Below are 16,994 nucleotides of genomic sequence, written 5' to 3'. Positions count from 1 at the left end.
TGCTGATAGTTATTAAAAAAAAAAAAAACTTAGTACTATGAGCAGCAGGTTAGGGTTTGGAGATATGTTGGCTTTTGGAAATAGTATTAGGGGTACCTGTGGTACAATCAGTTGATGGTAGGATCTTGGGCTCACGAGAGAGGTCTGTTGATAGAAATTTGGAAGTTTTCAGCCCTCAGTGTAGGTAAAGGCATGGATGAGTTTAAGATTTTTTAAGAATATTGGTAATAAAAATAATGGCCGAAATTATATGTTCTATAGTGTCTATAGTATGCAGCTGTCCTGAATACATATTTTTATGTATGTTTTCATTTAATTCTATCATTGTGGTATAGATACAACTTACCTCAGTTTTACAGATGAAGACTAGAGAACTCTAAAGAGTAAATACCTCTGCACAGTTACCCAAACTAAGAAAGCAGAGCTGATGTTCTACTTATTGTGGTTCCAGAGCCAACGTCCAGTGAGAGAAGAGGGCCAAAGAAAGAACCCCCAGCAGTAACACAATTTAAAGGATGAATTAAAGAGGGAGCAAGTGAGAGAGATTGAGAGGGAGTAGTTTGAGTTTTAAAGAGAACCAGGAAAGGGCTATATCTTGAGTAGAATTTCAAACAGTGGGGTATAATCAACTTATTCAGAGACTGCAGAGAGGTAGCAGATGACTGCAAATGCCAACAACTATCTGAATAAAAGTAACATGAGAGTGCTTGGTTAAGGGTTTGAAGGTTTTGTCCTCCACACATTATTCAACAGACTCTGCTGTTGTTTCTATAGTTTTCTAACCCTTCCCAACCTGCTAAGTTTTCCAAGCTGTCTATTCCAACCAAGTCTTAAAGAGATTTAATGAAGTAAGACCAGCTTCTGTTTAGTTAGTATTGGCTGTTTTGGTGAATTAGACCATGTAACAGTTTCTGAAATACAGTTGAGTATTGAAAATGTCAGTATTCTGGTTCTTTTTTCTTTTTTATATTTATTTATGTGCTGGGTCTTGCTTGGTTGTGTGGTGGGCTTTTTCTAGTTGCAGTGGGCGGGGCTGCTCTCTAGTTGCGTTGCGATAGCTTCTCATCGCGGTGGCTTCTCTTGCTGCAGAGCACAGGGTCTAGGTGCTCGGGCTTCAGTAGTTGCTGCCCTAGGCCCTATAGTTGGGGCGCACAAGGCTTAGTTGCTCTGAGGTATGTGGAATCTTCCCGGACCAGGGATGGAACCTGTGTCCCCTGCATTGGCAGGTGGGTTCTTCTCCACTGTACCACTAGGGAAGTCCAGTATTCTGTTTTGGATAGGGGTAAAGATTGATCTAGAGGGGGCCATTTTTCCAAACCTGAATAGTTTGGGACAAGGAGTGGTTAACAATTTTAGAATCATTTACTATTTGTATTTACTCTGAGTAGTATAAACCAAGAATTACTGAGATGTGAACCATTTTGCTTATCTACCAGAAGTAAAGGTTAGTCCTATAAGTTTTAAGACTTTTTAACATCGCAATTTTTTTTTTCTGCTCCAAACACTTGCTCAGAACCCCATGAATGGCTAATTTCACATGTGTGCTGTGCTAAGTTGCTTCAGTTCTGTCTATCTCTTTGCAATCCTATGGGCTCCTCTGTCCCTGGGCATTGTCCAGGCAAGAATCCTGGAGTGGGTTGTCATGCCCTCCTCCAGGAGTCTTTCCAACCCAGGGATTGAACCCAGGTCGCCTGCTTTACAGGAGGATTCTTAACATGCTCAGTGTTTTTTCCCCCTCTGGGTGATCTTCAAAGTACCTCCTCTGTGAAGCAGAATTGGGAACCCACGATGGGACAGGAATTTTTTTTTTAATGAATGAATGGTTGCAAGGAGGTGGAATTGGGAGTTGGGGTGATCTGTTTTGAAACAAGAACCGAAAGGAATCTGCTGCTTCAACATCTCATCTAGGTCTATTGGTTATTTAGCCTTGGAGAAAGGGAGGGATTAAGAAAACATCTCACAGAAGCTGGGGATGCTACAGTATTGGCTTTGACTGTCTTAAAAAACTGTATGATAAGGACTGACACCTGCACTAGTTAGGAGTTTCTTGTAGAAGAGAAAAAGCTCTGTTACCTGAATTAGGGAAAGCAAATGTGATCTCCTCACCATTGAATTCTGCAAGCCTGCAGGAGCTGACAGCTAGCTCAGTAAATATTGCCCTAATACTTCTCATCCCTTGCTGAATAAACAATCCCTAATTGAACTAATTTAACTCCAGTTAACCCTAGGGAGGAGATAACAGATAAAATAGTATAAGATGGTGTGTATTGGAGGAGGTGTCTTAGATGAAACAGTATAGGATCAGATCAGATCAGTCGCTCAGTCGTGTCCGACTCTTTGCGACCCCATGAATCACAGCACGCCAGGCCTCCCTGTCCCATCACCAACTCCCAGAGTTCACCCAGACTCATGTCCATCGAGTCAGTGATGCCATCCAGCCATCTCATCCTCTGTCGTCCCTTTCTCCTCCTGCCCCCAATCCCTCCCAGCATCAGAGTCTTTTCCAATGAGTCAACTCTTCCCATGAGGTGGCCAAAGTACTGGAGTTTCAGCTTTAGCATCATTCCTTCCAAAGAAATCCCAGGGCTGATCTCCTTCAGAATGGACTGGTTGGATCTCCTTGCAGTCCAAGGGACTCTCAAGAGTCTTCTCCAACACCACAGTTCAAAAGCATCAATTCTTCGGCGCTCAGCCTTCTTCACAGTCCAACTCTCACATCCATACATGACCACAGGAAAAACCATAGCCTTGACTAGACAAACCTTTGTTGGCAAAGTAATGTCTGCTTTTGAATATGCTATCTAGGTTGGTCATAACTTTCCTTCCAAGGAGTAAGCGTCTTTTAATTTCATGGCTGCAGTCACCATCTGCAGTGATTCTGGAGCCCTGAAAAATGAAGTCTGACACTGTTTCCACTGTTTGCCCATCTATTTCCTATGAAGTGATGGGACCAGATGCCATGATCTTCGTTTTCTGAATGTTGAGCTTTAAGCCAACTTTTTCACTCTGCTCTTTCACCTTCGTCAAGAGGCTTTTTAGTTCCTCTTCACTTTTCTGCCATAAGGGTGGTGTCATCTGTGTATCTGAGGTTATTGATATTTCTCTCGGCAATCTTGATTCCAGTTTGTGTTTCTTCCAGTCCAGCGTTTCTCATGATGTACTCTGCATAGAAGTTAAATAAACAGGGTGACAATATACAGCCTTGACGTACTCCTTTTCCTATTTGGAACCAGTCTGTTGTTCCATGTCCAGTTCTAACTGTTGCTTCCTGACCTGCATATAGGTTTCTCAAGAGGCAGATCAGGTGGTCTGGTATTCCCATCTCTTTCAGAATTTTCCACTGTTTATTGTGATCCACACAGTCAAAGGCTTTGGCATAGTCAATAAAGCAGAAATAGATGTTTTTCTGGAACTCTCTTGCTTTTTCCATGATCCAGCGGATGTTGGCAATTTGATCTCTGGTTCCTCTTTCTTTTCTAAAACCAGCTTGAACATCAGGAAGTTCACGGTTCACATATTACTGAAGCCTGGCTTGGAGAATTTTGAGCATTACTTTACTAGTGTGTGAGATGAGTGCAATTGTGTGGTAGTTTGAGCATTCTTTGGCATTGCCTTTCTTTGGGATTGGAATGAAAACTGACTTTTTCCAGTCCTGTGGCCACTGCTGAGTTTTCCAAATTTTCTGGCATATTGAGTGCAGCACTTTCACAGCATCATCTTTCAGAATTTGGAATAGCTCAACTGGAATTCCATCACCTCCACTAGCTTTGTTCTTAGTGATGCTTCCTAAGGCCCACTTGACTTCACATGCCAGGATGTCTGGCTCTAGGTCAGTGATCACACCATTGTGATTATCTGGGTCCTGAAGATCTTTTTTGTACAGTTCTTCTGTGTATTCTTGCCATCTTAATATCTTCAGCTTCTGTTAGGTCCATACCATTTCTGTCCTTTATCGAGCCCATCTTTGCATGAAATGTTCCTTTGGTATCTCTGATTTTCTTGAAGAGATCTCTAGTCTTTCCCATTCTGTTGTTTTCCTCTATTTCTTTGCATTGATCGCTGGATACTGTGTATTAAAGTGCTAAGTTTACAGTATGAAACTAAGTACAGAAGAGAAGAATAGCAAGACCAGGGTCGTCATTTTTATGGAAGACGAGTTGAGTTGGGTCTGGAAGGACATGTATATAGAAAAAGAATGTGGAAAGAAAGATGAAGGAAGAAAATGGCTAAGTCTTCAAGTTTCAGCTGTTGAATGTGGGGGGCAGGGAAGGGAAGAAGCAGGCAGTTGCTCTTTCCAACTCTTGCATTTACTGCTGTTGTAATACCTGTTGGTTCTTATGAAACAAGATATTTAATACTCTGCTACATGTGTCAAAGCTGAAAATTTTGGACAGATAACTTGTGTAAAACATGAAGTCATTTATAAAGGGTAGACATATAGAAGCTTTTGTCTTCATGTGGACCTTTTTGGCAGTTGGTGTGGATAGCATACTGAATTTTTAATTTGTGTTAAATTTGGGTGCCAGTTTTATATTAACATTTGCATATTTCCCATTGCATTTGTTTTTCACTGAAAATATAAATGAAAGCTGACCCATAGTTTCTCTGCTCTGACAAAACCACGCATCATTTTGGCTGATTTTCCTGCACAGTTCAGTGGTTTATGTAGTTATCATGTTCTATATAGTATCTAATCCTGCTTTTTCCCCCTTAACACCTCAGATATTCACCCATATTTAGCCATTATTTTGCACATTTATATAAGGCACTTTCCATATGTTATTGCACATGCCTTGTAACAATCCTGTAGAATAGTTAAGATTTTGTTTTGTTTTGTTTTTAAGCCCCACTGTGAAGCTCAGGGAGGGGAGGGGATCCTGACTGGGGATCCACCCACCAGGGGTGGAACCTGGGCGCCATGCAATGGAAACAGAGTCCTCTTAACCATTGGATGCTGGGGAATCCCCAAGATTATTTTCATTTTACAGTTAGGGAATTGAGATTCAAAAAGGAATAACTTTCTTAAGACACTGGCTAGGTCGTAAAAGAGCTGAAATTTCTTGTGCCCCAAAGCTTTTTGTTCTTTGGTCTTGCTGAATCTTCGCATTTATCATTTAAAGTAAAGTAGCTAACAGCAATGATCTATTATCTCTTGATGCCTATAGCCAGTCACCTCTTTGTTGCCTATATGAGGAGAGCATAATTAATTGAAACTTAAACCTTTATTTAAGCACTTAGGTTTAAAACTTCCCTCATCACAAGCATAAAAATGGAGCAAATTGTATCTACCTAACCTTTTGAGAGTTGCTGCTAATGACAGACAGCAGGAGTAAGGGAGAACATAAATGGTTCTTTGGGTTGTTTTTTTTTTAGTTTTTAGAAATTTTATTTACTGTTTATCTTTGGCTGTTGCTGTGTGTAGCCTTTCTCTAGTTGTACGCGGGTTTCCTGCAGACATAGGCTCTAGGGCGCCAGTTCAGTAGTTGTGGCACGCAGGCTTAGTTGCTCTGGGATCAAACCCACCTCCCCTGCATTGGCAGGCAGATTCTTAACCACTGGACCACCAAGCAAGAAGTCCTACAAGTTACCATTTGAGAGTACCTATATGACAGATTCTTGTCCTTCCTCTCCTACTAAGTGAGCACCTTGGAAGCTGAGGCTTTGGAATCTGCATTTTCTCAGCTCCATAGTTGATTCCCTTGTATTTAAATTATGAATGTCATTAGGTAGTTTTTTGTGTTTCCCCCGCCTCAAATTCCTCATGCTTATTTTTCCTGGAAGTTTCTTCCTTTGGCCTAAAGTTTTCCCGGTCTCTGCCTGCTAGTCTCAAGACTTCATGTTTGGAAACAATGTTAGAAGTTATATGTGTCTGGTAAGCCTGGCTGTATACCTTTTTATACTGTGGCCTACCTTAAGGCTGAAAGGGTCTTTTGAGTAGTATTTTTCATCAGCTATCAATATTATGAGCCTCCAGTGAATTGCCTGTAATTGTTCATTAAAAGGTGGCAGTGTAACTGAATATCCTGCGTGTAACTTCATGCTGTAATCTACTCCTCAGAGGCTTCTACTTCTGAGAGGCTTTAATGTTTTTAAGTTTTACCTTATTTTATTGTATCTTCCTTTTTATGAGCACCTTAATTGTTTAGAGTTGTTAGATAATTTAAAGGAATAAGATTTAGTGGCCACTATCCATCCTGAAGTTGTCCAAAGATGTTAACTGATTTTTAAAGGTAATTAGTTTTGGGGGGTTGTGGGAAGGGATTCTGTGAAGTATATTATGTATAATGGGCCTTTTAAAAAACTTAGGTATTTATATATTGTTCATTAGGTTGGTATTATTGATTGAGCATGAGTCATAGAGTCTGGTTTTGTTAACATAGTAGTGAAAAGCCTAGGAGCCTTCTCTGCCTCTTAGTGATTTGAGCAAGTAAACCTTTTGAGCCTTAGTATTTTATGAAAATAGGGGGAGAATCTTACTGAGTTGTTAGGATTAAATATATATATATATGACTGAAGTATTTGCATACAGGTCTTTTATTAATATTAGCCATAATCTCAGGCATATAAATAGATATACACACACATAAATATACATACATTTGTGTTTATTTTGGGTCAAACATCAAATTCTTCAGTAACTTTTGATACAGTACTTAATAATGCTGCTGGGTCCCCATTCTTGGAACAGACTGAGGAGGGCACAATACTGAAAGAGATCAGTTAAAAGGAGTCTGTAGCAAAGTTCTATTGAGAGATCACAGTGGCTTGGACTAGAGAGGTATTCATGGAGGTGTCGAGGATGGTTCCACTGGAAATTTTTGAAGGTCGAACTGGAGGCTATGTCATTTATCAAATAGCTGGGAAACATGTTCAGTGATTGCTTCATTTTCTGTACTTACTGTCAAATGCTGGGAGCTGGGGGGTTTGATTGACAAGTTATTAAAAAACCTTATTTGTTAAATTGTATTCTGAAGTGTTTTCAGAAATTGATTTTATTGTAAAATTAGTTTTTGTGCAAATGTATTCCTTATTGGAGAGCCAGTTATTTTTGAAGAATAACTGAAAAAATGTAATCTGTCTTACCCTTTGTTCTGTTACTAGTTAGACTTACTATTCAGGGCTTGAAAATAGTAGATTATCCAGGCTTTTACTTCTAACCCTTTTGGTGAAATGTATATAGGAGTTCAGCTACTAACTCTGTAAGTGTGATGGTAGGAAAAGTTAATAGTTAAATGCATTTACTTCATCCTGGTGCTCCTATGTCATTTCCTAGAAGTTTATTTCAACTAAATGTCCATTTCTGCACCTAGAAAATCTCAAAAGGGAGAAGATAGAAGATACTTTAAATAAAATACTATAGCTCTGCTTTAAATTAGAGAATTGATGGAAGATATTTTTGTTCCTTCATTATGGGGAAGGCAGAATATTAATTATATATAGCTTGTGATCTTTCTGCCCTTAGATTCACGTAATGCATATATTAACAACATCAGGGATTATTAAGATTGTTTTCAGGGAATTCCCTGGCAGTCTGGTGATTAGGACTCTACACTTTCATTGCTGAGGGCAGGAGTTCAATCCATGGTCATCAGGGAAATAAGATCCCACAAATCTCAAAGCGGGACCAAAAAAAAAAAAGATTTATTCCATAAACCATATAAAACAGTGAAAGTTATTTTAGTATAATCTTATTTTCTCATGTTAAACTGTCTACCATTTTCTTATTTTCAGCCAGAGGTTGTGAAGTGTGTGTTCTTATCTACCAAGGACCATGGGGACATAAGATTTAGTTGAGGGCTGTTAAGTAAATTTTATTTCAGAGGATAGACATCAGATTTTAAAGTTAATAAAATTATATCTGATGAATAGATGTGTGTGTGCCTGCTGTGTTTGTGACCCACTTAAAAGTGGGGAGAGGAGTGGTAGTAGAGATGAGAGAGGATATTAAGCTAAATAGAGGAAAAATTAAGCAGATTTAAAGAATTTCAGAAAGAGATTTAAAATGTGCAGACTTTAAGTAACATTGCCACTTTGTGGCTTTTAGGATATTTCCTAAAAGAAATATAAAAAAATAAAAATTTTTTCCTAAAAAAATAAATTTTTGTATTTTATAGTCATAGATGTAAGGTGAGAAGAGACTAAAATATGATGGATAGATGGTGTATTAACCTCTAGTTATTTAAGTGACAGACCAGATATTGAGGCCTAGAAACTTCTTGCCCTGGCTTATATATTCTTAGTTAATATCTTTAAATTTATCTTATTTAATTTCATAAGATTTTTTCCTTTATTGAACAATGAACAATGGGATTGTGAACTGATTTAAAGATTAGGTGAATGTTCTAGTGGGAATTATGTGATGCAGTGTGAATTCAGTAAAATCTTGCTTTGCTATTTTCCTTTATTCTTTATTACATCACAGTATTGTAAAGCTCTGGGAATGCATCTTCCTTCCTTTTAGCATTTGGTCTGTTTTCTGTTTAACTAGGACTTCATGATTAATTTTGTGTTTGTGCTTGAGGATCTTATATAGGGGCTTAACCTAGACTGGCCACTCCAGCCTGTTCCTACCAGTGATCACACTATAGCTGCCTTGCATATGACACCAGGTTTAAAAAATGTGGTAAATATAGGCTGCAAGATGACACCACTGTGGGGAAAGCCAATATGCCTTACCACTTCCCCTGCTTTGGTGGATCAGTAGCATCTCCATGTATAAAAGCTGGAGTGTCCAGCAAGACAAGTACATTTTGTGCTTATGGCAATTCCATCTGAGACCTGGACCCCTTGGATGTCTCAGCTTGCTTTTATGTGTTCTGCTCTTTCCTTTTATTGTATATCTATCATCATTCTTCTGTCTCACCCCCAGGTTTTTCTTTATTAAATATTACCATGGTAGCACTGGTTGATTAGAAATGTTATAAATACATCTGATAAATGAAGTCTTGACCATAGATTGTCAAAGCAATAAATTTATTGGAATTCCTGCAGTAATAAGAAATAGTCAAACAAGTAAAAGAAAAGACCTTTCGTAAGAGAAGTATTTTATAGAAACCTAAAAGGTTTTAATGTCTCAAATGGTTAAAATAATGGTCCTTGTGTTAGAATCTTTTCTGTCATTTTTTCTCATTTTAAAAGACTTGTAAAAAGCTGATAGGCAGATTTGTTTCTTTTTCGTTTGCTAAAATACTCTCATGTTTGATGATTTTAGTATAGATAAGAGGAAATAAACACATTTCAAAGTTTCATGAGTTGGTAAACATAAACTTCTTGGCTACACCTGCATGTGGGGTCTTAGTTCCCTGCCCAGAGATGGAACTAACACTCCCTGCATTGGACGTGCAGAGCCTTAACCACTGGACCGCCAGGGAAGTCCCCAAACATAGCTTTTTAATGCAGTCAATTTTTGCAGAATTAAATGAACTGTCCCACATTTTATTAGCTTTTTATCTTGAAATAATTTCAAATTTGGAGAAATTTAAAGGACAGTGCAAAGAACTCCCAAATAGTCTTTACCCAGATTTACCAGTGTAATATTCTGCTAGATTTGTTTCATCATTCTCTTTGGAGATGTGTGTGAAATTTTTTTGTGGATCATTTGAAAGTAAATTCCAAGGCATTCCAAGGAGAAAATTCCCTTTTCTCCTCAATACTTTGCTGTATAGTTCCTAAAAAGAAGAGCATACATTGATGACCACAGTGCAGTTTTTCAGAATCAAGAAATTTAACATTGATGCAGTACTGTTGTCTAATCTACACATGGTATTCATATTTTTACCAGTTGTCTTAATGTCCTTGGTAGCAATTTTTTTGTGGTCCAGGGCCCAGTACAGGACCTTTCAGTTTTATGTCTTTTTAGTCTCTTAATCTGCAGTTATACACACGTAATCACACACCAGCATCCCACCCATTCGCCCTTTTTGTTTTTTACATGATATTTCTGAAGAGTATGTGAATTCTGTTTTTGTAGATGTTGTCCTTGGTTTGTCTAAAGTTTCCTTTCGTCACAGTGTATAATCAGATTATGCTTTTCTGACAGGAATACTACATAAGTGACTGTCCTCAGCGCATCACATTAGGAGGCGTAAGATGTCTGTTTATGCCATAATTGGTAGTGTTTACTTTGATCACTTAAGGTATTCACGTGGTTCTTCATTGTAAAGGTGCTGTTTTCCTTTCAATAAGTGGGAAAATAGTTTGAGACTATAAATATCTTGCTCCTCATCAAATATTCACCCTTTAGATTTAGCATCCATTGCTAAATTCTTGCCCAGTTATTACTAAGATAGTTGTTCACGTATCATTCAGTTCAGTTCAGTCGCTCAGTCGTGTCCGACTCTTTGCGACCCCCTGAATCGCAGCACGCCAGGCCTCCCTGTCCATCACCAACTCCTGGAGCTTACTCAAACTCACGTCCATCGAGTCAGTGATGCCATCCAGCCATCTCATCCTCTGTCGTCCCTTTCTCCTCCTGCCCCCAATCCTTCCCAGCATCAGAGTCTTTTCCAATGAGTCAACTCTTCCCATGAGGTGGCCAAAGTACTGGAGTTTCAGCTTTAGCATCATTCCTTCCAAAGAAATCCCAGGGCTGATCTCCTTCAGAATGGACTGGTTGGATCTCCTTGCAGTCCAAGGGACTCTCAAGAGTCTTCTCCAACACCTCAGTTCAAAAGCATCAATTCTTTGGTGCTCAGCCTTCTTCACAGTCCAACTCTCACATCCATACATGACCACAGGAAAAACCATAGCCTTGACTAGACGGACCTTTGTTGGCAAAGTAATGTCTCTGCTTTTGAATATGCTATCTAGGTTGGTCATAACTTTCCTTCCAAGGAGTAAGCGTCTTTTAATTTCATGGCTGCAGTCACCATCTGCAGTGATTTTGGAGCCCAAAAAGATAAAGTCTGACACTGTTTACACTGTTTGCCCATCTATTTCCCATGAAGTGATGGGACCAGATCACTTATCATTAAGGCTGTGTAATGGCTCACATCATCATAGATTTGGGCAGTCATGGGCCCTTCAAGCAGGGTCATCTGATTCATTTCTGTTTCTAGCCGAATTGTGGGATTTTGTTGTTGTGTTTTGCTTTGATTTTCTTTTTTGGCTGTGCTCTGTGGTTTGCGGGATCTTAGTTCCCTGACCAGGGATCAAACTTGATCAGGGATCAAACTCATGTCCCCTGCAGTGGAAGTGTGAAGTCCTAACTACTGAACTGCTGGAAAATTCCCCCTAGTTTTTTTTTTTTTTTAATGTTTAAAATATCTAGCAATATTAAAAATCTGTCAATCGTTTACAGTTTTATTATGTTTATCATTTACAGTTTTATTATTATTTACATTTACAGTTTTATTATTATTTACATTTACAGTTTTATTATTGGTGCCAAATTCATTTTACTTTTCAAGATGTGAATGCTTAATTATCTTTACAATTTCTGAGAAGATGGATATTTATTTGTAAATATGTAAGCTTATTTGTGTACACATCAAAATTGTATTTGGAAGTAGAAGAGCAGTTTAATCAGCTTGCTGAATTAGATCAATGTGATATTTTCTTGATGTTGATTAGGAGATTAAGGCAGCTAATGCCATTTGTTGTTTGCATCAAATTTCCATAATTTAAAGCAGTGATCCCCAACCTTTTTGGCACCAGAGATCAGTTTTGTGGAAAACAATTTTTCCATAGTGGGGGTGTGGGGGGTGGTTTCGGTTTTGCCCGTACCCTGGCCCCTGCCCTACCACAGCTGCTCACCTCCTGCTGTATAGTATGGTTCCTGACAGACTGTGGGGTGGGGTGGTGTTTTAGGACCCCTGATTTAAAGTAAACCTTCTGCCACACAGGTTTACATTAGGACACAGGTGGTATTTGCCCTCTTGGTATAATTGTGTGGTTAAATTCAGGAATAGTTTTGTTGGAGGTAAAGTTGAACACAGGTGTTTGTGGATTTAGTATCACATTATATAAAGAGAAACAAACTTTGTTTATAATAAGTGCAGTTTCACAGTGCTGTTTTGAATTTCTTTTCACTAAATATTTTAAATGTTGTAATTTGCCAAGCCACTGGGCACATGGAGATTTTAGTTCCTCAACCAGGGATTGAACCCGTGCCCCTTGCAGTGGAAGCATGGAGCCCTAACCTTTGGATCACCAGGGAATTTCCTATAAATGTATTTCTTAGGGGAAAACAGATTTGGCAGAGTCTAGGTTTTCTAATTTAGCTTTGGAGCATATAAGTTTATTTGTATTCTTGGGGCCACATTATATTAAAATAAGAAATAGTAGGCAGAATTATTCCCCGTTTTTTTTTTTTGTCTACCAGTCCATTTTCTTTTTTGATGCATTACAAAGAAATTGTCATTATCAGTACAGTTCACCCCTAAACATTTCAGCATACATGTCATTATTAGAGCACAGTATTTGTTTTATGTACTTTCTGAGTTTAACTTACATGAAATGCACAAGTGTATATTTGTGGAATGCTGACAAACGTACCTATTTAACTCAAATTCCTATGAAGATATAGAATGAGGACTTCCTGGTCACCAGGAAGGTGACCCAATGTAAGAGGTGCAGGTTCGATCCCTGGTGGGGAGCCAAGATCCCACCTACCTCTCACTAAAAATCCAAAACGTAACACAGAAGCAGCAAGTTCAATAAGGACTTTAAAAATTATCTACATCAAAAATAATAATTAAAAAAAGATCCAAAAAAATCATCCTAGAAGTTTCCCTCATGCCCCTTCTTAGTCAGTCCCACCCCTGCTTCACCAAAGACAACTACTTTTCTAATTTTGTCCCCACAGATTTGTTTTCCGTTATAAAACTTCACATAATTAGAGTCATACATTATGTGTTCATTCTTTTTGTTTAAGGCTTCTTTCATTCAGCCTGTCTTTGAGAACTACTTTTCTTTTAGATCTTCAGTACTTATATTCAGAGCTAGGAGGGTGCTCCCAGATCCATAAAAAAGCAGATCTATATGTGCTGAAATTGAACAGTCTGCAGGACGTATTAAGTGAGGGGGGAGAAAGCAAAGTGAAGGGAGTGTTATATGCTACTTGTGAAAAGCAAAAAACAAACAATATCAGCTTTTATCTGCTTAACATAACTCAGAAAGGACAGGAGGAACTGGTAATAGAAATTGCCTCTAGGGATTTTTCCCAGTTTTTTGAGATATAATTGACATACAGCATTGTTAAATGTGGACTACAGCATAGTTATTTGATAAATGTGTATATTGAGAAATGCTTACCACAATAAGTTTAATTAACATCCATTACCATTGTTTTTCCTTGTGATAACCAGAATTTTATTTAAAAGTCAGTTGTAGCCTCTTATCCACTGCCAAACTTGTAAGTAAGTTTGTGAGTGAGCTTAATTGAAGACCTTTGCTTTGCTTTCTAGGAGCTTTTGGTTGAGTTGGGACTAATTTTCTATGAAACAAAACAATTTAATTTTCAATTGTGGTTGCAGATTTAGAAGGACCTTGAAAACTGCAGTGGTTAAGGAAGTCTCGAGGAAGGAGTTTTGAACTGTACCCTAAAGGTCAGAAGGCTAGGTATTCCAAGCATTCTTGGCTTAAAATTATAAGAATGAGATTTAATTAAGAAACATGAAAAAAGTCCATATTTCCTGAAAGGAAAGATAGATTTTCATTAGCAATAGTAGAGAGGTTAGATAAATAGTATTCATCCAAATTAAGAAAGACTGAACTAGGTAGATAAGTTTAAGATTGATAGGAGAAAAATTCTGTAAAGCATTTATACTTCAATTAAAAAAAAGAAAAAAAATGATTGATAGAACCTACTGTTACAGCATAGGATACATTCAGTATTTTGTAATAACCCATGATGAAAAAGAATATATGTAACTGAATCACTTTACTGTATGCTTGAAACTAGCACAACATTGTAAATCAGCTGTGTTTCAATTAAAAAAAAAGACTGATACGAGAATCAGTGTGCTGTTGAAAGTTTCATTTTGGTCAGTGCCAGAGGTTTTTTTAGTTGGAATTTTCCTATTATAAATAATATATCCATCATCAAAACTTTGGGACAGTTATATAGAAAGTGTGTGGGAGGTCAATATTGCAGCTCAGAAACATCAGAATTTTTGAGGTCCCTTATTTATGTTGGATTTAATTTCTTATTCTTTTTTTCTTTTTCCTTTTTCAAATTGTTAAATTGAGTTTGAATTCCAGAAATAGCATGTGGGTGAATTTTTTTGTTAATTTTATTGTTTGAAATTTCCAAATGACTTATTTTGAAAATAATATCCCACATCTTTGTATGTTGGTGAGTTTATCTCTGAATTCCAGATACGTCCAATAGGACATCACAAAAAGATAACTGCTCCTTCTGGATAGTTTACTGTTTTTTATATCCATGAAGTAATTTAGTGGTAGGGTAGTCAGTTCACCACAAAGCCTCACTTCACTTTGTTGACTTTTGCATAAATATTCCTACATGTTGTAGACAAAGAACCACATAGCCATGGGTTTGAAATCTTGGTTCTTGGGAAACCTTGGTCAAGTAACTATTTTGAGTTTTAGTTTTTTATCACTAAAGTGGGAATAGTTCAGTTGTTGCAGGTTGGTTATGAAGATCATTATGTACGGTTCCTAGAATGTGGTAGCCCATAAGTGGTAGTTGGCTTTTTTTAATTGTTTTTTAAATAGGAATATTTAACTTCAGAACTATAGTTACCATAAGGTGAATAGGAGCAAATGACTACTTACGTAGCTTGATGAATCGAGTCTTAAGTTCAGGTATGTGCACTTGCTCCTAACCACTTAATGCTTTTGCTTTTGTTTTTTGCTTTTAAAAGGCATGTGGATTTAGTTGTATGTTTTAAAATTCATTTGTGAGGTAGTGTGTGAAATGGAATGATGTTTAGGGTAAATTTATGAAAAGCTGATAAAAGAATGATTCTTAGTAAGAAAGGAGCATTTAGATTTATTTCAGGGAGAACATAAGTATTGCATTCAGTTTTCAAAATCCATTTCTGAGTGGATTTTAAACTCTCCCTTGGGGAAAAGGATGATTTTCTTGCCTGCTATGGAGCAAGAGCTTTCTGTATGTCAGCTCATTAATTCTCCCATGGCCTAGATACGTATCCTCACTATACCAAAAACAAGAAGGAAATTGACGCCTGTGAATATGTTTAATGCCTTGGGACTAATAGAAGATGACTCCGGTATTGTTCAGGGCTTACGCAAGACAAATAATTTCATATTAATTAGGGTTCATGAGTGTTAGTACTTCCGTTTAAAATATTAGAAGTAGAGTTTCCCTGGTGGCTCAGTGGTAAAGAACTCACCTGTCAATGCAGGAGACACAGGTTTGATCCCTGATCTGGAAAGATCCCATATGCTGTGGAGCAGCTAAGCCCGTTGGCCACAACTATTGAGCCTGTGCTCTAGAGCCCAGGAGCTGCACCTACTGAAGCCCACACCCCAAGCCCATGCTCTGCAAACAAGAGAAACTGCTGAAGTGAGAAGCCCTCGCACCGCAACTGGACAGTAGCCATGGCAGCAGCAAAGACCCAGCACAGCCAAAAATAAATTTTTAAAATTAAAATATTAGAAGTAAAAATTCTTTACCTGTGGGGAATCTTCTGTTTAGCTCAAATAATTAATTTTTTGTAGTGTTATTCTATGAAGTTTTAATTCTTGTTCAGATAAGTTTTAACTAACCATTTCAATTTTTTTTTTTAACTTCTATAGGAACGTCAAGGTCGTGGGAAATAAGAGGCAGTTCTGCACAGACTGCAGCAACGGTTGCATCTGCATATCCTAAGAGGAAAAAAAATGACCTTCAAGAGAATTAGGACTTTTTTCTTAATTTCATTGACTTCAGAGACGATTGCAGACTTGCAGTTTAAGTATTGGAATTTCACAAATGACATAGGACTTAACTGGAAAATGAAAAAAAAAAGAAAAAGGAAAAACTAAACAAAAAATCCCTCTAGGTAGTTTAGGTGAAAAATGTCCCTTTTATTTTGGCTTTGGTTGTGATTTCAGAGCATAATGCTTTGTTTTTTTGTCTTTTTACTATGTTTTTCGGATTTTAAAGTCCGTAAGTACATACAGTTTTCTCTAATTTTTAAACCCTTTCCTCCCCCCGTTTTGACATTTGCACTTGGAGAACACTTGAGTTTTGAAGGTTTTGGGCATCCACCCCAGAAAGTGGGAATTTGGTTTTTTCCTTCCGAACTGGAAGAACATTTTTATGAAGAATTTCTGTCTTGGAGAATTTAACAGTGTTACCCAAGGTTGTGTCTTTAAGGGTGGTTCATTTTCTCTGACCCTTTGTTTCTCAAAGTAAAGTACTAGGAGTCCTAAGAAATGTTCTGTTCTTGTACATTATACTGATTAAGTCAGGATTAATTTGATTTCAAAGCTAAGAACAGTGGTAAAAACTTGTTTACAGAAATGCATTTTGGAAGAGAAAAATATTGTAAAAACGTGTAGTGAATGTTTCTTCAGTTTCTTGTTCAGCCAATGAGGAAAGGGCATTGCCTTTCTTTTTACCATTAATCACTTCTCAATAAACGTGAGATCCTGTTGAGCATCACTTCTAGTACCATTTATTAGTATTATTTGATTTGCTATGTTTTGTGAAAGCTTTGGAGTACAAGGAGTTTCACGAGGTGAGACAGCAACCATTTTTAGAAAGTTCACTGAGATGGAATAGTTCAGGAATTGCTTTGTACCCAGGGTTGGATAACCATGACCACTGCAAAGCAAGGTGGGCCAATATTCATAATGCTTTATTTCTGGATACTTCCTGAGAAGGTAGTGCCACTGCTATGCTAAATTGTTCAACAAATATTTGATTGTGAGTCTTTATTAGTTGCCTGGCAGGCACTGTGCTAATAACCCTGTAGTAACCTGGCCACATATCTTCTGTGCAAAATAGGTAGAGCCCAGTATCAAGGATATACATGTTTAATCTGAAATATGACTGACTTAGGCAGGATTCCATGTGTCCC

The 16,994-nt window shown here is 37.7% G+C and overlaps 1 protein-coding gene across 1 annotated transcript in view; it reads left to right on the top strand.

The window, feature by feature from the left end:
* Positions 1 to 16,576, top strand: part of YTHDF2 (YTH N6-methyladenosine RNA binding protein F2) — a 31,007-nt gene extending 14,431 nt beyond the window's left edge. Inside the window, exon 5 of the mRNA XM_061390706.1 lies at positions 15,727 to 16,576. Coding sequence (XP_061246690.1) covers positions 15,727 to 15,750 — 24 coding nt within the window. The 3' untranslated portion in view covers positions 15,751 to 16,576. The remainder of the gene's footprint in view (positions 1 to 15,726) is intronic.
* The last annotated feature ends 418 nt before the right edge of the window (positions 16,577 to 16,994 follow it).

The sequence above is a fragment of the Bos javanicus genome, chromosome 2 (genome assembly GCF_032452875.1).
Source record: "Bos javanicus breed banteng chromosome 2, ARS-OSU_banteng_1.0, whole genome shotgun sequence".
Taxonomy (NCBI): Eukaryota; Metazoa; Chordata; class Mammalia; order Artiodactyla; family Bovidae; genus Bos; species Bos javanicus.
The sequence above is the reverse complement of the archived record's forward strand: the minus strand, read 5'-3'. Positions and strand labels throughout refer to the sequence as shown.